The 24,852-nt window shown below is 46.9% G+C and overlaps 1 protein-coding gene across 2 annotated transcripts in view; it reads left to right on the plus strand.

Moving 5' to 3' along the window:
- The window catches only part of HEATR6 (HEAT repeat containing 6), a 71,135-nt gene that overhangs the window by 35,527 nt on the left and 10,756 nt on the right, over window positions 1-24,852 (plus strand). For both annotated transcript variants that reach the window (XM_081945392.1, XM_081945393.1), the window contains 6 exons: window positions 1,297-1,396; window positions 8,431-8,786; window positions 12,860-12,982; window positions 15,052-15,132; window positions 15,915-16,049; window positions 17,448-17,570. In XM_081945392.1, the coding sequence (XP_081801518.1) occupies window positions 1,297-1,396; window positions 8,431-8,786; window positions 12,860-12,982; window positions 15,052-15,132; window positions 15,915-16,049; window positions 17,448-17,570 (918 nt within the window). The remainder of the gene's footprint in view (window positions 1-1,296; window positions 1,397-8,430; window positions 8,787-12,859; window positions 12,983-15,051; window positions 15,133-15,914; window positions 16,050-17,447; window positions 17,571-24,852) is intronic.

A 24,852-nucleotide genomic window follows, 5' to 3' on the forward strand; every position in this document is an offset into this window, starting at 1 on the left:
TGTAGTACACTGATTCCTCTTTGTCCTTCATTCTCAATGTCAACCTATTCGTTTCTGCACAATCTAATATCTTCTTTATTATCTCTCCTTCTGATGGGATTTTGCATTTGTCCAATTTTGTGCAAGTACAATTCTAGCTGCTGTTATTATTTGTACAATCAGATATGAGTCTTCTTTAGTATATTTCTCTGGTAGAGTACCCAATAAGAATATCTCTGGCTTAAATTCTGTGGGCTGATGTATCATTTTCTCTAACCATGATTATATTTTAACCCAATAGCTTTTTGCGTCTCTACGTGTCTACCACGTATGATAATATGTTCCTGGTAGTTGGTGACATTTCCAACATTTAGCTGATTTATCCTTAAACATTTTTGCTAATCTTTCCGGTGTCATGTGCCATCTATAAAACATTTTATATAAATCCTGTTGGTATGCTGTTGCCATTGTCATTTTATAGTTCCTACAGTTGAAAAAGTTTATGTCCAAGATGTGAGGGGAAATTTAGCTGGAAAAGCTTAAAAGAACACTAAAAGATTAAGAAAAGGACAGTCCTCGCCCTCCTCCTTATATTCTTAAACTGACAAGGAAAAAGGTGGTGTGGGAAATAAGAAAACAGGATGTTAAAGCAGGATCCTAACCCCTCTTTCATAGAGGTAGTCCTTGACTTACAATCATTTGTTTAGTGACGGTTGGAAGTTACAATGGTAGTGACAAAAAATGACCATTTTTTCACACTTACGATGCTTGTTGCCGCATCGCCCGTGATGGAAATTCGAACCCTTGGCAACGACCATGTCCCGGGTTCATGTCATCCCCGGCGGCTTTTGGCAAGCGAAGTCAACGGGGAAACCAGATTCATTTAACAACCGTGTTACTAGCTTAACCCTTGCAGTGATCCACTCGACGACAGCGGCAGGAGATGTCGTAAAATGGAGCAAAACTCACTGAACAGCCGTCTTTGGAGATGCTCGGTCATCCAGGACATGTTTGTCCCAAAAGGTCCCTTTTCGAAAGGCAACTGGACTTCGTTGTTTGTTTGTTCTGCTTGAAAATGTTTTGCTTCTCCTCCAAGAAGCTTCCTCAGTTCCGACTTCAGTCGGAACTGAGGAAGCTTCTTGGAGGAGAAGCAAAACATTTTCAAGGGGAAACACACACACACACACCCCAAAAGAAAGTCCAGTTACCTTTTGGAAAAAGCACCTTTGGGTCACTGACTTGCTTAGCAACAGACATTTTGGACTCGTTTGTGGTCCTAAGTCGAGGTAATTTTTCATCTTCCTTCCTTGTTGACAGTGCCTTGCCAATCTGGCCTCAAATGTACCCTACAGCCGTTTGAAGCCTGGTCTGCTATCAAGAGTATGGAACCAGATAAAGCCATACATTAAACATAAAGGTAGGCAGTTATTTTACATTATCCTTTGTGCAGCCGTTTTGTTACTGGTATTATTTGCAGTAAAACGTATTGTCCCAACTGGTTGCTTTGGATGAAGCAATGTTATGTGCAGCAGTTAACAGAAGCATCAGATGGTGGGGTAAAGGTTCTCCTCGCACACATGTGCCAGTTCAGTGATAGCGAACCTTTTTGTAAAGGCGTGCCAAAATTGTGTTTGTGCGTGCTATTGTTCACACAGGCGTGCCCACACCCACAATTCAATTCAATTCAATACAATACAATACAATACAATAGTAGAGTTGGAAGGGACCTTGGAGGTCTTCTAGTCCAACCCCCTGCCTAGGCAGGAAACCCTATACCATTTCAGAGGCTATCCAACATCTTCTTAAAGACTTCCAGTGTTGGGGCATTCACAACTTCTGGAGGCAAGCTGTGACAATTCACTACGTCCCACCCATTGAATCGTTTCCAAACTTCCGGTTGGTCTGTTGGACCCATTTTGTGCCCTCCCCAGGCTCCGGAGGCTTTCCTGGGAAGGCGAAAATCCCCACCTGCCGCTCTCCGGAAGGCTGAAAATCAGCTGTCTGGCACGCGCAGGTATGCTGGAGCTGACGGCTCGCATGCCAACAAATATGGCTCCGAGTGGCACGCATGCCGTAGGTTCGCCATCACAGTGCTAGTCGTTCCCGACTCTAGGGGGCGGTGCTCATTTCCATTTCAAAGCTGAAGAGCCAGCACTGTCTGAAGATGTCTCCACGGTCATCTGGCTGGCATGACTAAACACCGAAGGCGCACGGAGCGCTGTTACCTTCCCACCAAAGGCGGTCCCTATTTTTCTACCTGCATTTTTACGTGCTTTCGAACTGCTAGGTTGGCAGAAGCTGGGACAAGTAACGGGAGCTCAGCCCGTTACGCGGCACTAGGGATTCGAACCACCAAACTGCCAACCATTCTGATCGGCAAGCTCTGCGTCTTGGCCACTGAGCCACCGCGTCTAACTGGTCCAACTGGTTGTTTTGGGTGAAGCAATGTTGTGTGTGGCAGTTACAGAAGTATCAGACGCTGGGCTGCAACAGGTTTATATCCCATCTGTTTTTAGAAGTTTTGCTCGTGAATTATTTTTTTACTCAGATCGCAAGTTTTGTTCTTTTTAAAAGACACAGGAATATGCCAGCACATAATCTAGGCACTTTTTTGTCTCTACAGAAGTTGTCAAATTGGTTAGATCTTGTATATGCGGTTGTCAGCCATCCGTGCAAATTTGTGTGGATGTGGGGGAACTCCTGTGTAATATTAATAATTTGTGGCACATGGAACTGTGAAGCCCCGTTCAGCTGCCTTGCTGAACAGATTTACTGTTTGCTTTATATTTCCTTTTGCTGGACTTCATCTCTGATTATGGTACCAAGTAATCTTTTTGCCGAGTTGGTGCAGTGGTTAGAATGCGGTATTGCAGGCTAATTCTGCTGACTGCCAGCTGCCAGCAGTTGGAACCTCACCGGCTCAAGGTTGATTCATCCTTCCATTCTTCTGAGGTTGGTCAAATGAGGACCCAGATTGTTGGGGCAAGAGGCTGACTCTGTAAACCACTTAGAGAGGCTGTAAAGCATGGTGAAGTGGTATATAAGTCTAAGTGCTATTGCTGTTATATATAACTTCCTTATTATCTTTTTTTTTTAATGGGTGGAGTCAAATTTCAAAGTGCATAAAGACAACGGAAGTTGCCATCTTGCCTTGCCAGCACGGGATCAAAAGGCAGCAAACTAAAAGTTTTCAAAAGTTTTCAAAAAGAACAGATCATCACTTCTCTTTCACAATTGCAGCAGGGTATTCACCTGCTTGCTTGCTACGAGGGTGATTTCATTCTGAAGCTCTCCCCCCTCTCCTCCAGGGGCAGAGAGCAATCCAAAGCCGCCCGTCCAAGGGGGGGGGGAAATCCCCCTCCCTCCAATCGCACTTCCCAGAAACCGATTGAAAGTCTTTAAAGAGCTGTCAATCCTTCACCAAACAGTCAAAGAAAGGAGTCGGGGAGGGTTTCCATCTCACCACATCGCAGCTGCAGCTTTCAAGTTGCTAAATTCGTCTGGCAGCCCCGACGCAAAAGCGCGCAGAAGCATAGAACTCCCGCACACCCCCTTTCGCCTCATGGCACCTAGGGCAATGCCAGGAGCCCCCCCCCCACCGCGGCCGCCGCCGACACAGGGGACCCCCAGCTAGCCGCCCCCTCGGCTGGGCGCCCCTTCAAGGCACCCAGTCCCCCCCCCCCCCGGTCAAGGGAGAGCCCACCAAGAGCGCACAGGGCGAGCGGAACATGCCCGTCGCTCTCGGGAGCCGGAACCGGAAGCCCTAACTTCCTTATTATCAAGGCCTGATGGCACTGTGGTTAAAATGCAGTATTGCATGCAATCTCTGCCCACAGCCTGGAGTTTGATCCTGACAGGGCTCAAGGTTGATTCAACCTTCCATCCTTCTGAGGTCGGTAAAATGAGGAGCCAGATTGTTGAGGGTAATATGCTGAGTGTAAACCGCTTAGAGAGGGCTGCAAAGCACGGTGAAGCGGTATATAAGTCTAAGTGTTATATATAGCTTCATTATTATCGAGCCCTGATGGCACAGTGGTTAAAATGAAGTATTGCAGGCAATCTTTGCCCACAGCCTGGAGTTTGATCCTGACAGGGCTCAAGGTTGACTCAGCCTTCCATCCTTCCGAGGTGGGTAAAATGAGGACCCAGATTGTTAGGGACAACAGGCTGACTCTGTAAACCGCTTAGAGAGGGCTGTAAAAAGCACTATGAAGCGGTAGAGAAGTCTTAAGTGCTGTTGCTAAGTGCTATTGCTGTTATGGTTTAAAAGAGAACACTTTCCTCTAGGAAAGGAAGTGTGAATAATACACAGGTAGTCCTTGACTTACAACTGGTTGCTTCGAAACTATTCAGATTTCCAACCTACCTGAAAAAAAGGGACTTACAATCTTAATGCAAAGTCCTGACAGTCGTCCCCATCCCTCATTCACACGACTGAACCTTGAGTGCTCATGTACAGTTGTTTTCAGCATGCCACAGTCATGTAAAATCAACTGCTCCATAGTTTGCATTTACAACCACTGTGTTTGTTTCAATAACTACCCCCAAAAATGAAAAATGGGGTGACTAACCCCTTTTATCACCATCATGGGTAGCAGGGGTGAAATGCTACCGGTTCGGATTGGTTCGCCTGAACCGGCAGTAAAAAAATGCTACCGGTTCAGAAGAACTGGTATTTTCGACGATCAGACGATTAGCTCGAATCGTCGGATTTCCTGCTTTCTAGCTAATCTAAATCGTGGCACAGCAGATGCCCCACCCCTCGGTGTTCTACTTACCTGGAAGGCTTCAAAATGGTCCTTTTTTTAGCGCTGCACGGGTGCACCTCAGGTGTGCATGCCATCCTCGGTAGCAGACTCACCGAACCGGTACCAGACTTCAGGGGATTTCACCACTGATGGGTAGTGTCAAGTTTCCTAATGATGCCGTAACTGATTCATAATAATCGAGCCAATGTTTTAATACAAAAAAAGTGATTTATTGATAGCTTCATTAGGCAAGATTTATTTTCAGCCAAATCTTTGCTCTGTTTATCTGCTTCTGAACTTTACCTCTATTCCTTCCCTCCCCTCAGTCTGTGTCATAAATCACATTACCCAATAGATACATCCCTCCCAGCCAGCAGCAGTAATCTGAGACCCCATTCCAGCTGAACAGTAAGTGTGGAATTTACTCCCACTCATTCTGTCCCCATGACGACATGAAGAGTTGACAGGTAGGCTTCATTATGTCATATGTCAAGGACTACCTGTAATTGAGGTTATCTTCCTTTGTTGCATCCTACTTCAGCCAGAGGTTTCATAGGAAATCCTGCTATGACTAAAATATGGAAGATGTAGGCTAGAAGTGATAGTTCTGCATGAACCTGGAACTAAAAATTCTCTGAGGTGGAAGGACAGATTTAGATTTGGAGACCTTACTAAATGTTGATTATGGAACCACTAGGGGGCGTGATAGTGGCTCAGCAGTAAAAGATACTGAGCTTATCAGCTGCAAAGTCCAGGTTCGAGACCCGAGCGCTGCGTAACGGGGAGAGCACCTGTCCTCACCTCAGTTCCTGCCCACCTAGCAGTGCGAAAGCATGCCAATGCGAGTAGATAAATAGGTACCACTTCGATGGGAAGGTAACACTGTTTTGTATCTCTCGGTGTATAATCATAGAATAGAATAGAATAATAGAGTTGGAAGGGACCTTGGAGGTCTTCTAGTCCAACCCCCTGCCTAGGTAGGAAACCCTACACCATTTCAGACAAATGGTTATCCAACATCTTCTTAAAAACTTCCAGTGTTGGAGCATTCACAACCTCTGGAGGCAAGCTGTTCCACTGATTCATTGTTCTAATTGTCAGGAAATTTCTGTTCAGATTTAAGTTGCTTTTCTCCTTGATTAGTTTCCACCCATTGCTTCTTGTCATGCCTTCAGGTGCCTTGGAGAATAGCTTGCCTCCCTCTTCTTTGGGGCAACCCCTGAGATATTGGAACACTTCTATCATGTCTCCCCTAGTCCTTCTTTTCATTAAACTAGACATACCCAGTTCCTGCAACCGTTCTTTATAGGTTTTAGCCTAATCCTCTTTCTTGCTCTTCTCTGCACTCTTTCTAGAGTCTCCACATCTTTTCTACATCGTGGTGACCAAAACTGAATGCAGTATTCCAAGTGTGGCCTTACCAAGGCCTTAAAAAATGGTATTAACACTTCACGGGATCTTGATTCTATCCCCTCTGTTGATGCAGCCTAGAACTGTGTTGGCTTTTTTGGCAGCTGCTGCACACGGCTGGCTCCTATTTAAGTGGTTGTCCACTAGGACTCCAAGATCCCTTTCACAATTACTACTGTTGAGCAAGGTACCACCTATACTGTACCTGTGCATTTCGTTTTTCCTGCCTAAATGTAGAACCTTACATGCTGGCCACATGACTACGGAAGCATCCTTGGATAGTGCCGTCTCCCTCAGCCAAAAAATGGAGATGAGCGCCACACTCTAGAGTTGGAAACAACTCACCACAGGAAGTCTCAGAAACAACTAAATAGGGGAAACGTTTACCTTTCATGGAACTCCTGGACACAATACACAAAAGCCGGCCGAATACCCAATGCTGTTTAATTTGAAGCTTTTTCCTTGTGTCTTTCTGAACTGTGCCTTTTTTCAGTCTTCCTTTCGTAGTTCCCATCTCCTGAAGTGCTTACTGTTTCTTTTCCCAGCCACGTTCTGATTGCTGCATCCTTTCCTCAAGTAGTTCAGGCAATAGGCTTGGATTTCCACACAATTCCCTGACATTGGGCAGCATAACCTATTTGTGGGAACAAGGTCGCCATGGTATATGTGCAGGTCAGTTTTCCTGATTGGAACACATATATGGAATTTGGGACTGAAATAAATTGAGTATTGAACGCGGGTTGAGCTGGATGCCCACTGGGAGGGCCCAATTTAGAAAGCTGTGCTTGCAAAGGCAAAGCAATATCGAAACCATCTTAACAGGGACTTTCCAGACTGAAGCAGTTACCAGCAGCATAGGAAACACGTGGTAAAAGCTGTTAAGATACTCATGTTGAAAACACCGCTTAAGCAGGTAGAGCTAAATATAACCATATTAGGCAAAAATTTTATATGTAACCAATGATATATCAGAATGCTTTAATTTCCTTATGCGCTCTTAATAAAAGGGGGGTTCAGAAAACGCTCTGGGCCACTCATGCCTCGAGGAAAACCTTGTGTGTTGTCTTCATTATGGGTAGCCCACTCTTTGCGGGAAGGCAAACCCCGCACCTATCCATAGCCATTGCTCCTTTCCTCCCGAATCTAATGCATCAGGGTGCCATCTTTCTTTGGCTTAGAAAAGCTGCTCCTCTTCCGACCCAGCTCCCCAAACATGAACTCAAAGATTCCTTTAATTAGGAATGTCGGCAGCCCAGCAAAAAAGTTTCTGTCTCACCGCAGGCTAAAAGGTCCGTCCGTCCGTCCGCAAAAGGAACACCGTATTTTTCAGAGGATAAGACGCACCTTTTTCCCCTCAAAAAAGAGGCTGAAAAACCGGGTGCGTCTTATACAATGAATACAGCATTTTTTTGCCTCCTGAAACCCCACCCCATTCACCAAAATGGCCATGCAGAGCCTTTAGGAGGCTTATAGAATGCTTCTGGGGGCTGGGGAGGGCAGAAATGAGCAAAAAACATGCAGTTTTTTGCTCAATTTCCCCCCCCCCCCAGCCCTCGGGAGCACTCTATAAGCCTCCTAAAAGCTATGCATGCCCCTTTTTTGACAAAAATGGGCCCATTTTCACGAAAAACAGGCCGTTTTTTGCTCATTTGGGGGGGGCGTCCCCCATGAGCACTGTACAAGCCTCATAAATGCAATGCCTGGCCTTTTTTGGAAAAAAAGAGCCCATTTTAGCGAATTTGTGGTAGGTCTGCAGAGTACAAAAACTTTTTTTTTAATTTGCCTGTTCAAAATCTTGGTGCGTCTCATACTCCAGTGTGTCTTATACTCTGAAAAAAGCGGTAATTGTCTGCCATATCTATTCATCTCCATTCCCTGCCTTTTATCCCCAGAACTAGGGGGGGGGGCTTCACTAGCAGCAGTGGCTCTTCCTTCCCAGGGATCAGCCCACATATTTCCACTGCTCTCCTCTCCTCTGCCTTCTGTGCATCTGGAGTCAGGCACTGGAGTTAGCTGTTCCTCCTCTTCCTCATCAGCCACCTCCTGACCTGGGGGCTGTTGACTCTCCATCTGAGGGCTGACGGACGGCCCAGGATCCGCCTCTCTCTCTCTCTCTTTCTCTCTCTCTTTCTCTCTGCCAGCTCCATTCCCTTGTCTCCCTGCTCTCACGTTGCCTTGATGTTGACCATGACTCCCTCACCTCCTCCTCCTCTGATTTGCTGCGGGAGGAGCTGGCGGCCGATAGGTCACAACAACTCCATGTGTGCCATCTGTGTTCTTTTTTCCTTCCCAGATGTTAACGTTCGAGTGTCAAGTCTCACTTTACTGGGTTCCATCGTGTCGGCTCAGGCCCCTTTGCCAGAAGTGCGTCTCCTTTTGCAGCAGCCTGCCTCTTTGGGGATGAGCGACGGCACAGCCAGCCTACCGCTCCGTTCCGGTGCACCTGAATGGCGTAGAGAACCCGTTCTGGTCTTAGGAGAACCATTGCTTGCCCTGGAGAAGACACCAACTGAGCCCTGTTGGCTCCTGCGTCTCTGCATCTCTCTTGCTGTGTTGCCCCGAGAAGATTCCTATTCGGATAGTGACACCAGCTGCCTGTCAACGGTTAGCACCTATGAACCCTCGCCAGTTCGCCTGGAGGCACTGCAGGTAGGTGGATAAGGTTGCTTGCTGATAGAATCGCTGTCGTAACTTCGAACGGTTGTACGTCCAGTCAGGTCAAGGGCTACCTCTAGGTTGAACCAGGGAACATTTATTTCTAGATCAGGGATGTCAAATTCAAGGCCCAGGGGCCTGATCTGGCCCGCCGGGTGCTTAGATCTGGCCCACGGGGCCACCCTGGAGACAGCAAAGGACCGGCCTGCGGTGCCTCTGCCAGGGAAAACGGAGCTCTGTTTTAGCTGGCAGAGGGTTGTAGGAGCCCGTCGCAGCGAAAATGGAGCTCGGAAGGGCTCTGGGTGGCCAGAGGGTTGCAGGAAGCCATCACAGTCGAAAATGGAGCTCGGGAGCCTGTTTTCCCTGGCAGAATGCTCAGGCCACCACACGCGCCCCCCGACATGCGTGAAGTTGAGCTGGCCACGCCCACCCTAGCCACACCCACCCAGGCCTCCCCGAGGTCAGGATGCGGCCCTCAATGAAATCGAGTTTGGCACCCCTGATCGATACACATCCGATTTCATTCAGCAAAGGGGACAGGTTACAGATCCCGTCAACCAAAAGTCTCAACTGTTGGGAACTAGAAGGTTGGACTTCTCTGCTGTAGCCCCTCTGCCTTGTGGGATATTCTCCCGTGAGGGATTAGAGTGGCCCCAATCTTTGGAATGTGTGAACGCCCCCATTTCTTGGTTTTATTGTGAGTTGATGATGAACTATATCGGCAGCTGTACACCTTTATTTTTGGATGCTTTTATTGTTTCAATCGCATTTGTGGTGGAATCTGATCCTGAGTTATCACAGGGAGCAACCATTCAGCCTTGAATTGTTACTATGCAGGAAGCAGCTGCAGGAAGGGATGCCCCTCTTAGATTTCTTTCAGCATACCCGTATTTTTCGGAGTATAAGACGCACCGCGATTTTGAAGAGGCAAATTTTTAAAAAAGTTTTTGCACTCTGCAGACCTCCCCAAAATGGCCTGTTTTTTTGCCAGAAAAAGGGCATGAGTAGCCTTTAGGAGGCTTAGAGAGTGCTCCTGGGGCAGGGGGTGGGAAATGAGCAAAAAACGGCTCATTTTTCATGAAAACAGGTCCGTTTTTTGTTTTAAAAAAAGGGTATGCATGGCCTTTAGGAGGCTTATAGAGTTCTCCTGGGGGCTGGGGAGGGAGTGGCAAAATTGAGCAAAAAACAGCCCATTTTTCATTCATTTCTGCCCTCCCTGGACCCTAGGAGCACTCTGGAAGCTTCCTAAAGGCTATACACAGCCATTTTGTTGAAGGGGGCAGGGCTTTGGGATGCAAAAACCCCCCGCTATATTCAGTGCACCCAGATTTTCATTCTTTTTTAAAAAAAGGTGTGTCTTATAGGTAGACCATAACCTACTACTAGATAAAGTAGAAGAATGTGGGTTAGACAGCATCACCACCAGATGGATTCGTAACGATAGAATCAAGATCACGTGAAGTGTTAATACCACTTTATAATGCCTTGGTAAGGCCACACTTGGAATACTGCATTCAGTTCTGGTCGCCACGATGTAGAAAAGATGTGGAGACTCTAGAAAGAGTGCAGAGAAGAGCAACAAAGAGGATGAGGGGACTGGAGACTAAAACATATGAAGAACGGTTGCAGGAACTGGGTATGTTTAGCTTAAGAGAAAGAAGGACTAGGGGAGACATGATAGCAGTCTTCCAATATCTCAGGGGCTGCCACAAAGAAGAGGGAGTCAAAATATTTCCCAAGGCACCTGAGGGTGGAACAAGAAGCAATGGGTGGAAACTAATCAAGGAGAGAAGCAACTTAGAACTGAGGAGAAACTTCCTGACAGTTAGAACAATGAATCAGTGGAACAGCTTGCCTCCAGAAGTTGTGAATGCCCCAACACTGGAAGTCTTTAAGAAGATGCTGGATAACCATTTGTCTGGAACGGTATAGGGTTTCCTGCCTAGGCAGGGGGTTGGACTAGAAGGCCTCCAATGTCCCTTCCAACTCTACTATTGTATTGTATTGTATTGTATTGTATTATACTCTGAAAAATACGGTAGTTTGAGTGGTGCAATGGCCTAAAGGTGGAGCTCTCATCTCACAAACAGGAGACTGAGTTTGATTCTACGTAGAGGCAGATATTTCTCTCTCTGGGCACAATGAGAATATATCTGATGGGAAAAACTCCTCCGCATTGGGAACAGGGAGGGCATCCGGCCAGTAAGCACTCAGTTGCCCAGACTCTCCCCGTCAAGGAAGGAGGGGTCGTTAAAAGAGGATGGTGATTTATCAGATAGTTGTTTAGAGTCTCCTTTGGTCTGGCAGGAGTTTGTCTATGGGTGAACATAGGATCAAAAGCATGCTTTCTTGATTTCCCCTGCCTGATAGCTCTCTGTGTCTCTCTGAGGTTCCTGCTAGTTGCAGGGGCCATTTTGTGTGAAGTCCAGCTGCTTTTGCATTGTGGGTGTCAGTTGCGTAGCTTTTGTGTTGTTTTTGTGTAAAGTGTGTTAGTTGGTTGCTGAGCTCTCTGTGTCTCGGTGAGTTTCCTGCTTGTTGCAGTGGACATTTTGTGTGAAGTCCAGCTGCTTTTCCGTTGCGTGCGAGTCAATTGTGCAGCCACGCCCACCCTGTCACATGACCACCAAGCCACACCCACCTGGTCACATGACCAGCAAACCACACCCTCCCAAGCCATGCCCACAGAACCAGTAGGGAACATTTTTGAATTTCACCACTGATAGAAACTGATGGGTTGGTTGGTTGGTTGATTGATTGAATACATAGGTATTTATTTAAATAAATAAATACAGATAGAGAAGAAAAAATGGTAATACTGTAGTAGGCCCAGACCCTGGTACATGGTCTGTGCCTACTGGTACAGATCATCTGTATCCTTGCTCCCAAAGTTATTAAAGAGATGCAGAGATCATTCCCAGCACAGTTACACCTAAGAATGCTTCTTCTTCAGCTTCACTCTCCTAACTTAATTTAGGATGCATTAGATACTAGAACCTTGCTCTGGTGTGAATCTTTAAATAATGTTCAGTTTGCAAATTAATTGATCTGAAGGTCACAGGAAGTGACAGTACATCTGTTTACCTTTAATATGCTGGATAGTTCAATAAAAAAACATAGAACATGTGTGCAAACACATAAATATGTTTTATTGTACGCCGCCCCGAGTCCTGTCTGGAGAGGGAGCGGCTAATAAATTCAAATTTATTATTATTATTATTATTATTATAGTTGATTTCAATTTTTCAAATATCAGCTGGCAGAAATTTTAAGGTGGCACAGTGGTTAGAGTGCAGTACTGCAGGCTACTGCTGCTGATCACCAGCTGCCAGCGGATTGGCAGTTCAAATCTCACCAGGCTCAAGGTTGACTCAGCCTTCCATCCTTCCGAGGTGGGTAAGATGAGGGCTCAGATTATTGGGGGCAAGAGGCTGAAACTGTAACTGCTTAGAGAGGGCTGTAAAAGCACTATGAAGCGGCATAGAAGTCTTAAGTGCTATTGCTATTAATGGGAAAAGACCTATAATAATAATAATAATAATAATAATAATAATAATAATAATAATAATAATAATAATAATAATAATAATAATAATAATAATAATAATAATAATAATAATAATAAATATTTATTTCTTAGCCGCACCCTCTCCCGAAGGACTCGGGGCGGCGTACAACAAAACATAGGAAATAAATATATCGACATACATATAACAAAACATATACCAAGACATATATACGACATATACAAGGAGGAGGTGAAAGACTATAATTCGTATTTTGTTTTATTTTTTTAGTTTATTCAGTTGATATTGGTGCCCAGTTTATATAAACAACTCTGAGCGGTGAACACTATTTAAAAATATTAATATAAAATTCAAAATAAGGATATGCGACAAGAATAAAATGAAAAAAATGGCAGCCATCTTTGATCACAGTTTTTATTGGCAATAGTATTTAAATGGCAATTTAGATACGTTCGCTGTCATACAGTAGGTTTCCTATTAAATATTAAAACTCCCATTATGTTTGTTCCCTTTCCTTCCCCTCTCGGCTTCAATCTACTATAGGTTTTAGCTCTACTTGTGAAGGGCTATTTTACCCTTGCTCAAGGCTGTTTATTAGAACTTGGCGAAGTGGCTTGTAAATGCATGGAGGAAGCAGATCCATCACTTCAGCTCCATGGGGCAAAAGTAAGTACTAAAATATCCATTTAATGCAGATGGGTCCATCCCTCAACCCCATGGACCACATGTGGCCCTGGACAGCTAATATTGTGGCCCCACAAGAACATAAAATATTAAAAAATTTAAAAATAAAGGTATACATTATACATGCACATCCACTAACTATGCTATATTTATTATCTATTTATATATGTTATCTATTTAAATGCAGTGCATTAACTAAATTATATATCTCATATGCGGCCCAAGACAATTCCTCTTCATATTTTTTATTTTATACAGGTTCATTTTATGGAGAATGATATTTAGCTTATAGAAATATTGATTCCTTGTTGATAAAAATGTTTCTTATAGGAAATCCCTAAAGAAACATAACTTTATATGATTTAAAAAATAACAACAACCTAGTGGTGCCATTGTGTTAAATAATGGCTTGATTCAAAATCAATAACGAGAGTAACATTAAGCTATAGTTACTACATAAACTACACCTGAATAACTTAATACAGATTAAATGATATTGTGATTTATTGCAATATTAGTTCTGGTCCGGTACAGGTAGTCCCCGAGTTACAACCATTATTGGGAGAAGAATTTCTATTGCTAAGCAAGGTGTCTGTTAAGTGAGTCATGCCTGATTTTATGACTTTTTTTGCCACGGTTGTTAAACAAATCACTGCAGTTGCTAAACGAATCATAATTGTGATTCTGGCTTATTCCGTTGACGTTGCTTGTCGGGAGGCCAGCTGGAATGGTGGCAAATGGCAATCACATGACTTTGGGATGCTGCAGCTGTTTTAATACAGGCTGGTTGCCAAGTGCCCAAATTTGCACCAGGTGACCGTGGGGATGCTACAACCATCATAAGTGCGAAGGTCGTCCGTAATTAACTTTTGTTATGCTTTTGTAACTCTAAACGGATGCTAGATGAATGTTGTAAGTTGAGGGCTACCTGCATAACCATCCCGCTATGGCAGTGTTGGCGAACATTTTTGGCACCGAGTGATGAAACCGGAGTGCGCGCGCACCTGCGGGGAAGCACCGGAAACCAGAAGAGCAGCTCCCCAATGTGCATGCGTGCGCTGGGAAGTTGCTGGTCATCTGGTTTTTGGCACACATACGTGCGCGAAGACCAGCTCGCCGGTGTGCATGTCCGTGCCGGAACCTGGAAGAGCAACGGACAATGGCTGGTGTGACCAGAGAGATGGCTATGCGTGCCATTTCCAGCATGCATGCCATAGGTTCGGCATCAATGTCCTATGGCAGTGATGATGAACCTATGGCACGTGTGCCACAGGTGGCACGTGGAGCCATTTGTCAGGGCACACGAGGTGCTGAGTTCACCCTTTTTTAAAGCCATTTTTCACCCTCCCTAGGCTCCAGAGGCTTTATAGGAGCCTGGGGAGGGCGAAAATAGCTTCCCCCGCCCCCCCGGAGGCCCTCCGGAGGCTTCATGAGCTTCCCTGACGCCTTCGGATCGCTCAAAACGACCCTCCGAGCAAACTGGAAGTCACTTCCTGTTTTCTCGGTGGATCATTTTGAGAGCTCCGAAGGCTTCAGGGAAGCCTCCGGACAGTCCCTGAAGCCTTCGGAGCGCTCAAAACGATCCTCCAAGCAAACCGGAAGTCACTTCCAGTTTGCTCGGAGCGTTGTTTTGAGCGCTCCAGAGGCGTCAGGGAAGCCTCTGGATGGTCCCTGAAGTCACTTCCGGTTTGCTTGGAGGGTTGTTTTGAGCGCTCCGAAGGCTTCAGGGACCATCCGGAGGCTTCCCCGACGCCTCTGGAGGGTGTCCGGGGGAGTGGTGGAGGCTGTTTTCGCCCTCCCCAGGCTCCTATAAAGCACCTGGAGCCTGGGGAGGGCGAAAAAAGCATGTAAAAATGGAGGCGAAGCGCCTGTAGTGTGTGCATGCGCACGGGGGTGTCGCGCATTGCATTATGGGTGTGGCACGCCCACACACGACCCCCCTGCGCTCCCCCACTTATGGCACGTGAGCCAAAAAAGGTTCGCCATCGCTGCCCTATGGTATCTTGCTTTGCAAATCCATAATATTCCTTTCCCTTTCCTATTTCTGGCAGCTTCTGGATGAACTTGGAGTGGGTATAATACAACAGTACAAGCCAGACCTAGTTGCAGATCAGCAGGTACCCATTGATGTGGTATGTCTACTAATATTATGGTATTATATTTTCTGTACCCTGTTTGCATTTTCTTTATTACTTATTTATTGTATGGTACATTCCCATCACCTTTCAATTAAAAAGCAAAGGAAATAAAAATATACAGTGCGAAATCTAAAACCTAAAATATTACAAGTGTACATCTAGATTACAAATACAATGTTTTGCTTCTTTTATTGCAGCTGGGAAAATGGCTTCAATTTTTTTTTAATTTGAGTAATTTTCTTATCATCTCCAGTTGAAACTTTTAGTTTAAAGTAGTGCAATTAACAAACAGTAGTAAAGAGGCTCCTATGAATCGCAATGAAAGGAATAGAAATTCAGCAGGAAAGATAAATAAAGTAAACTTGCTAATTAAATTGTTAGAAAGAGCAGCTGGAATGGAAAATAATTCAAATGAAGGAAGTCAAAAGATGTGCTTGTTTACAAACAATTGCCTTCGCCTTATTTCAATTATATCTAGATTAATAGTAAGAGCCATGGTGGTGCAATGATTAGAATGCAGTATTGCAGGCTAACTCTGTCCACTGCCAGGAGTTCGATCCTCACCAGCTCAAGGTTGACTCAGCCTTCCGTCCTTCCAAGGTTGGGTAAAATGAGGACCCCAGATTGTGACGGGCAACATGCTGAGGCTGCAAACCACTCAGAGAGTGGTGTAAAGCATTATCGGGTGGTACATATGTCTTAAGCGCTAGTGCTATTCATTAAAAATATCTCTCTGTGAATGAAACTGGCAGGGTTCTCTTTTCCCCTCTGCATAGGTTGTGACATTCTGGACAAGGATGCTTAATGGACCTTTACCAGCTGCCCTCCAAAACTCCGAGCACCCAACTCTTCAGACCAGCACCTGTGACGCCCTCTCTTCTATTTTGCCCGAAGCTTTTAGCCGTCTCCCCGTAAGTGCGCGGCTAGGACCTGCGTTTGTACTAGTTTCGCAAATGCAAGATTTGAAAGCCATGAATAAATGTTGTTTGGTTTTGCTGGCAGCCAGAGATGCTTTCTGAGACTGTGAAGGTGGCAAAATGGCATACGGTCACTTCATGTTCCATCTGTTGAGAACTAGATTGCTTCCTGCGCCCCCTCTTGTACGTGTAGGACAAGAGCAGGCAAAAGTGGGGCGGCAGAGTTAAGCAGATCACCAGCTTAGAATCGCTACATTCCCACAAATGGCCTAAGTCCATTCCTTTTGAATTCTGTTGACCCTTATTTGATGCTAGTTTCATACAGGTAGTCCTTGACTTATAACTTTAGAGACTGTTCGAAGTTACAACAGCGCTGAAAAATGGCACTATGACCATTTTTCACACGTATGACCGTTGCAGCATCCCCGTGATCACGTGATCGAAATTCAGATAATTGGCAACTGGGACATATTTATGACGGTTGCAGAGTCCTGCCCCTTTTGAGTCAATGAGAAAACCAGATGCACTTAACAAACGGGTTACTAACTTTATCAACTGCAGCCGATTCACTTAACAACTGTAGCAAGAAAAGTCATAAAACGGGGCAAAACTCACTTAGCAAGTGTTTCATTTGAGAAACGGAAACTTTGGGTTTTATTGTGGTCATAAGTAGAGGACTACCTGCATTGAACCATTATTGACTAGATTCTTGTGTATAGGCTTGAGCAATAAATCATTAACTGCGACTTAATGGTATGCTCCTGGTTCCTTGCACCTTAGAGTAAGTCGTTCTAAAAGGGGTGAACTGGGCCAGTGCTTTGCCATCCTTTGGCACTGCCTCAGTTTCCACATTGGGCATTTTAATTTACTCCTGGGATGAAACACATTAGTAGATTGAGTTCAATCTACTAAGAGCTGTGGTGGCTCAGTGGTTAGAATGCAGTACTGCGAGGCTAATTCTGCTGCCTGCCAGCTGTCTGCAATTTGTCAGTTCGAATCTCACCAGGCTCAAGGTTGACTCAGCCTTCCATCCTTCCAAGGTCGGTAAAATGAGGACCCAGATTGTTGGGGGCCATAGGCTGACTCTGTAAAAACTGCTTAGAGAGGGCTGTAAAGCACTGTGAAGCAGTATATAAGTCCTATTGCTATTGCAATCTAACTCTGCCCACTGCTAGGAGTTCGATCCTGACCGGCTCAAGGTTGACTCAGCCTTCCATCCTTCCGAGGTCGGTAAAATGGGGACCCAGATCGTTGGGGGCCAAAGGCTGACTCTGTAAAAACTGCTTAGAGAGGGCTGTAAAAGCCCTGTGAAGCAGTATATAAGTCTAAGTGCTATTGCTAGTAAGATTTGCAGTGCTTAAGGACTGACTACTTTGCGTTGTTTTGGTGCAGGGTGACAAGCAGATCCTTTGCATCACAGTCCTTCTGGGACTCAGCCACAGTGAGAATCCTCTGGTGAAAGCCGCAGCTTCACGGGCGCTCGGGGTGTACGTTGTCTTCCCTTGCCTTCGTCAGGTAAAGCGCCCGAACTGCTTTGGTTTCTGCTTTATACGGTTGCGAAATGAAACTTCCTCAGCCACCACCTAAAGAGCACCGTACCTGGAAAAAGAGGAATCTTGTTTTGTAGCTCTGGGGAAAGTTTTCACTGTTTTGCAAAGAGCAGTTGACAAGATTCTGGTCTTAGATCAGAGTGATGCTTATAGCCATTTTTTTTCCCCTCTGCACAAAAACTCCTCGGTCCCGCAGGTATTATTCACCCTGTGCAGGTCGTCCTCAACTTAACAACAGCTCGCTTAGTGACTGTTCACTGAAAAAAGTGACTTACGACCTTTGCAGCATCCCCAAGATAATGGGATCAAAATTCAAAGGCTTGCCAACTGGTTCATACTTGTGACCGTTGCTGTATCCCCAGGTCATGTAATCGCCTTTTGCGACCTTTTGACCAGAAAAGTCAGTGGGGAAGCCAGATTCACTTCATAACCGTTGGTAGTAACTTGGCAACTGCCAAGTGATTCACTTAACAACCGTGGCAAGAAATGTCATAAAATGGGACAAACATTCATTTAAAAAATATCTCACTTAACAACAGAAATTTGGGGCTCAACTGTGGTCATTAGTCAAGGACTACCTGCACAGAATTTTTTTGGCAGCGCATGATAATTAAATAATAATGATAATTTTAGAGCCACTTGACTTCAGATGCCTGTTCCTTAAAAATTAGAAAGAAACATAAAGAACACTCCCATTTTTGTCTGGAAAAGATAATAATCTATGTATATAAAATGGCTCTGTGTGTATGTGTGTTCCAGCTTAACTCTGGAACGCCTCAAGCAATTTCAACCAAACTTAGTACACAGATGACTTACTCTCTGAAAATAAATACTGTGGGGGTAAGACACCCCTAATGCCCCTCGGGGTGTTTGTTCTGTTAAGATACAGCCTGTTGTGCTTTAAAATGGCTTCTACCGTACTGCCATAAAATGGCTTCTACTGTACAGCGCAGTGGAGTTGCCATATAACAGCTTCACAGTACTCCACAAGGGGGCTCCCTCTGGTAAGGGGTAGAATTCAACATTAGAAATTACATTTAGGCCGGACATTTCCCCCCTATAAATAAATACCCAAGCAACACCGTGTTATCAGCTAGTATATAATAAAAACAACCTGCCAGTTCTAACCTCTTCTATAGAAGAGGTTCCACAAATCTACCGTGCCGTTTAGAACCGGTTCCAGCTCCTTCCCCCTGCCCGTCCGCACCACGGATGCCCCGCCCACCACTCACTGATTGGCTGGCTCACCAATCGCCCCGCTCACCTCTAAGAGTCCTATATAAACCTTAAAGTCTTAAAGCTGTCAAGTTTGAACATCTCTGGGTTTTTTTTTGTAAAGGGTTAGGGTTCGAGGGTCTTGTAACTTGACAGCTTTAAGACTTGCACACTTCAATGCCAGAGTTCCTGAGCCAACATGACTGGAGGAGGAATTCTGGGAGTTGAAGTCCACAAGTCTTAAAGCTGTCAAGTTTGAACACCCCTGTGCTTTTTTTTTCTAAAGGGTTAGGGGTGCAAGGGTCTTGTAACTTGACAGCTTTAAGACTTCCACACTTCAATGCCAGAGTTCCTGAGCCAAAATTTTGGTTGCTAAGCAAGAGCGTTGTTAAGTGAGTTTCACCACATTTTACAAGTTGGCACGCCCACCCAGTCACATGGCTGGCAAGCCACTCCCACCCGGTCACATGGCTGGCAAGCGACTCCCACCCAGTCACATTATTAACCCAGAGAGGTGGAGGAAGCGGGGGATTAGGGGTTTTTTAGTAAAATGTTTTTTAAAGGTTTTAAGGGGTTCCAGGGGGGGGGGAGGGTTACTTGGCCTTGGGGTATGGACATAGCCAGGTCAACAGGTGGGATCAGGATGGAGGGGAGCGGAGTGGGGGTGGGTGGGAGGAAACACCATTCCTACAAGGGGAATTCCAATTGCGACGGTCGTAGGGAGGGGCGGGCGCGAGGACACTAGAAGAACATACAGTCGGTTGGGAGACCGGGGCCGCTGGATACGCCCGGTCGCTTGTACCAACCCCCGCAGGCTAGGTGGACAGGATCGGCAGAGCCTGGGCCTTAGGCTGATGTTATGTAATGCGAGGTCCGTGATTAATGACTTGATCACAGAGGGGGAGCCGGACCTCGCAGGAATAACGGAAACCTGGCTGGGCCCGGAGGGGGGGTTGCCCCTCAGGGAAATGTGCCCTCCAGGTTACCGTGTATTCCACCAGCCACGGGCCCAAGGTAGGGGTGGTGGGGTAGCGATAATCATCCGGGAAGATTTGGCACCGAGAGAATTCACTGTGTCGCAGATATCTGGTTGTGAGTCTCTGGGCGTGAAATGGGGCCCAGGGAGTCAGCTGGGCCTGTTGATAGTATACCTGGCTCCCCGCCATATATCAACGGCCCTGCCCGGGCTCCTCGAGCGGATCGCGGAGATGGCGGTTGAAACCCCCAAGCTATTAGTGATGGGGGATTTCAACCTGCCATCGACGGGAGAGGCATCCGGGGCAGCCCGGGAATTCATGGCTTCCATGACAGCCATGGATCTGACTCAAGTAGTTCAGGACCCCACGCACGAGGGAGGCCACATACTGGATCTTGTGTTTGTCTCCGACCAGTGGACGAGTGATCTGGGAAGAGGGAATTTAGTCATCACGCCCCTGTCATGGTCAGATCACTCACTTCTCCAGCTGGACTTCCCTGGCGCTGCTCCCCACCGCGGGGAGGCGGAACCAGACTATCCCAGATGGTTCCGCCCCAGGCGTCTGATGGAACCAGATAGGTTCCAGGCGGAGCTTGGGCCACCTCCTGCAGACCTGCCCCGCCCCCGGGCAGAGGACCTGGTAGCCGCGTGGAATAATGCGGCCGCCGGTGCCTTGGACCGGGTGGCGCCTTTGCGGCCTCTCCGCCGGCCACAATCGACCCGGGCCCCCTGGTTTAACAGGGAGCTAAGGGCGATGAAACGCCTTAGGAGACGCCTAGAGAGCAAGTGGAGGTCCTCACGCTCCGAATCCGACCGAGCACAGGTAAGAGCCTATGTAAGGACTTACCTTGTGGCAATAAGAGTGGCCAAACGTCAGTATTGTGCCACCCTTATAGCGTCCGCAGAGAACCGCCCTGCCGCCCTGTTTCGGGTGACCCGCTCCCTTTTGTCACAGGCGCAGCGGAACCCCCCATTGCTGGGCCGGGCAGAGGAATTTGGAGAGTTCCTGCAGGATAAAATCGATCGGATCCGAAGGGGATGGACCCACCTCAGTGCTCCAGTGGGGACGTCCGAGGCTAGTCTTGAGAGACCATGCTGGGAGGAGTTTGACCCTGTTGTCACCGAAGATTTGGACAGGTTGCGCGGGCGACTGCGAGCCACCACATGTTTATTGGACCCGTGTCCCTCCTGGTTGGTACTGGCCTCCTGGGAGGGCTCACGAGGCTGGCTACTGGGGCTGGTGAACGCTTCGCTGGGTGAGGGCCTTTTACCAACCGCCTTGAAAGAGGCGGTGGTGAGGCCCCTGCTCAAGAAGCCTTCTCTGGACCCAACGGAGCTAGCAAATTACCGTCCTGTCTCCAACCTTCCTTTCTTAGTGAAGTTTGTTGAGAGTGTGGTGGCTCAGCAGTTTCCGCGCCACCTGGAGAAAGCTGATTATCTAGACCCGCGCCAGTCCGGCTTCCGACCCGGTCACAGCACGGAGACAGCCTTGGTCGCGTTGGTGGATGATCTCTGGAGGGCAAAGGATGGGGGTTGTTCCTCCATCCTTGTCCTATTAGACCTCTCGGCGGCCTTCGATACCATCGACCATGGTATCCTATTGCGCCGTCTGGAGGGGTTGGGGGTCGGGGGCACCGTATTACGATGGTTCCGCTCCTACCTCTCTGGCCGGACGCAATGTGTGTTGGCAGGAGAGGAGAGGTCGACCGCGAGGCCCCTTATCTGTGGGGTCCCACAGGGGTCGATCCTCTCGCCTCTCCTGTTCAACATATATATGAAGCCGCTGGGCGAGATCATCCGTGGTTTTGGGGTGGGATACCATCTGTACGCTGATGACACTCAGCTGTACATTTCCACCCCAAACCACCCCAACGAGGCTGTTGAAGTGATGTCCCGGTGTCTGGAAGCCGTACGGGTCTGGATGGATGACAACAGGCTCAGGCTCAACCCCTCCAAGACAGAGTGGCTGTGGCTTCCGGCTTCCCGGTTCAACCAGCATATGCCATTGCTGGCCATCGGGGACGATCAATTAGCCCCGGTGGAAGGGGCGCGCAATTTGGGCGTCCTCCTTTATGCCCGGCTGTCTATGGAAGATCACGTGGCAGCCGTGGCGAGGGGGGCGTTCCACCAGGTTCGCCTGGTGCGCCAATTGCGGCCCCTTTTGGACCGGGAGGCCTTGCGCACAGTCACTCACGCGCTGGTGACGTCTCGCCTGGACTACTGTAACGCTCTCTACATGGGGCTCCCCTTGAGGTGCACCCGGAGACTGCAGTTGGTCCAGAATGCAGCCGCGCGGGTAATTATGGGGAGATCGAGGTTCTCCCATATAACACCCATCCTGCGCGAGCTGCACTGGCTTCCTGTGGCCTACCAGGTGTGCTTCAAGGTGCTGGTTACCACCTTCAAAGCGTTCCATGGCATAGGGCCTAGTTACCTGCGGGATCGCGTCCTGCCCCATACATCCCTGCAACCCGTCCGCTCACACAGAGAGGGACTCCTCCGGGTGCCGTCCTCCAGAGAGTGTCAGAGGGCGGTGCCCAGGAGTAGGGCCTTCTCTGTAGTGGGCCCCACCCTTTGGAATGACCTCCCCCCAGACATCAGGACAACAACCGACCTTCGTTCCTTCCGTATGAAGCTGAAAACCTACCTGTTTCGACTAGCTGACCTGGCATAATACTACAATCTCTCCAGCCCAGGGCATTTTTAATTGGTAATTTTAGTTTTTAAGGGTTAATTTCACTGGGGTTTTAACTTTTTTAGGTATTGTAACTTATTTATTTATTCTTACCTCCTCTGTACGCTATATAATACTTTTGTACGTCGCCCCGAGTCCCTGTGGGGAGAGGGGGCAACTAATAAGTTCAAGTAATAAATAAATAAATAAATAGCCGGCAAGCCACTCCCACAAAACAGGCCACACCTACAGAAGAGGTTCTAAAAAAATTTGAAACCCACCATTGGTAAGGACTCAGTGTTTACCTTAGAGAAAGGTCTGGGAGAACTGGCTAGGTCTTCAGAGACTTTTGGAATATTATTAGGGTGGGAGCCCTGTGATGTGTCTTGTCCCAAAGAAGGGGGGGAAAAGAATCCAGGCATTTAAATCTCTTATTTGTGAGTGAACTCTTAGCAGATGGCAGCATCTAACCCAGTGTTTCTCAAACTTGGTGACTTTAAGTCCTGTGGACTTCAACTCCCAGAATCCCCCAGCCAGCTGTGCTGGCTGGGGGATTCTGGGAGTTGAAGTCCACAGGACTTAAAGTCACCAAGTTTGAGAAACACTGATCTAACCAACCTTGGTTGGTCTCAAAAGTAATTGACAAACACCAGAGAACCTCATGTTACTAGGCCAGGTAAGGGACTGGAAACATCTAGGAGAAAGCAGGGACAAACCACTTTTGAATGAACTACAGAGATGCATACCCACAACCCCCTTGACCTTTACATTGTAAACACACTACGTCTGAGCTGGGCTGCCTTATAAAGCTTTAAATGTAGGATCTGGGTCAGTCACCAGAAGCAGAGGTTTAGTTTTCTGAGCTTTCGAACTCAATACCCCAGCCGACAACTGTTTAGTTGTCGATTGGGATATTGATGGCTGGCTATGAAGTTGTTGGCTGTTGTGCAACTGACAAACTTCCTTGTGCAAACAGCCAGCGGCTTAAAAGCCACCGGTCAACACCCCCCAATTGACAATTAAAAATCCACACACAACCAGGCATCGCATCAAAACGATGGAATAGCCCAAAGCGCTCGTTCTGGTGAGAGAGAAGTCCCAGCACGAGTCCGAAATCTCGGAAGACAAAATCTCTGGTCCAGATTAGATCCCGCAACGTTATCCTTGGACATGTATATTTGCCTTCATTCGTGAAAACAATGAAAGCCTGGAAATAATGAATGTTTGTCTCTCGGGGAAAAAAAAGAAGAAGAAATGCAAGATTAAATAGTTTAAGTAGAAATAGAGTTGGGGCAGTTTACAAAAGAAAGTCAGTTTTGAAGCAAGAAAGAAGAATCCAATGAGGGTTCTGAAGAGCAGCGTGGAGTCACAAGGTTACCAGCAAATGCAGAAAAGCAATTAATGTAATGATAAGATTGTGACGAGGGTATGTACCCTTTGTCCCCCCCCCCCCAAAAAAAACCTCCCCGGATAATAAGCCCAATGCGCATGCGCAAAAGTAAGCCCTCCCTCAAAAATCAGCCCTCCCCTAAAATATTTAAACGCATGCGCAGCTGGTCCCCGCCATTTCCTGGGGGTGGAAAGGGTCGGAGTTTGCCTCACATGCACCTCCCATCCACATGGAACGCCCTCGCAGAGGCCGCTCCTGCAAACCCTAGTTACCGCGCCCCTTCTCTTAGTGGCATCCACCAAAAGAGCAGCAGGCCCAGTGACGTTAGGACTGACCAGAGTGTGCCAGAAACAGAGACAGAACTTCCGGGCCTCTCTGGATCAGCTGATCCGCCGGCCGAGGTTAAGAAGCTTCCTGCATCTCATAAATAATAAGACCTCCCCGAAAATAAGGCCAAGCGCTTATTTCGGGGAGTCAAAAGAAAATAAGACCATGTCTTATTTTTGGGGAAAGATGGTATATGGCGCATCGAAGCAATTGATTAAGTTGATCCTTAAGTAGCAATGAAATGAAAAGTTTTTCCAGCGCCCTTGCAACATCAGGGGATCACAACAAATTTGGTTACAGCTCATCTGTAATTAGAAATTAGTAAAACGATGAAGATTTTGGTTAAGACAATACTGCTTCCTTAGAGGAGAAGGCACATTTTTAAAGTTCAATGGTGTCGAGGAAAAAAATACACAGATACCTGTGTTTCCCTGAAAATAAGAACAGGTCTTATATCAATTTTTGTTCCTAATGACACATTAGGACTTATTTTCCGGTTAGGGCTTACTTTTGGAGAAACACAGTACTAAAAGGGTCCGTCTGGCTAACAATATTAACTCGGGGTTTTTTTGGGGGGGAGGGTAAGGCTTATATTACGAGCATTCTGAAAAATCATGGGAGGGCTTCCGGTTGGAGTTTATTTTCATGGGGACACAGTACGTAGT

This window comes from Natrix helvetica (genome assembly GCF_964273705.1).
Source record: "Natrix helvetica genome assembly, chromosome: 2".
Taxonomy (NCBI): Eukaryota; Metazoa; Chordata; class Lepidosauria; order Squamata; family Natricidae; genus Natrix; species Natrix helvetica.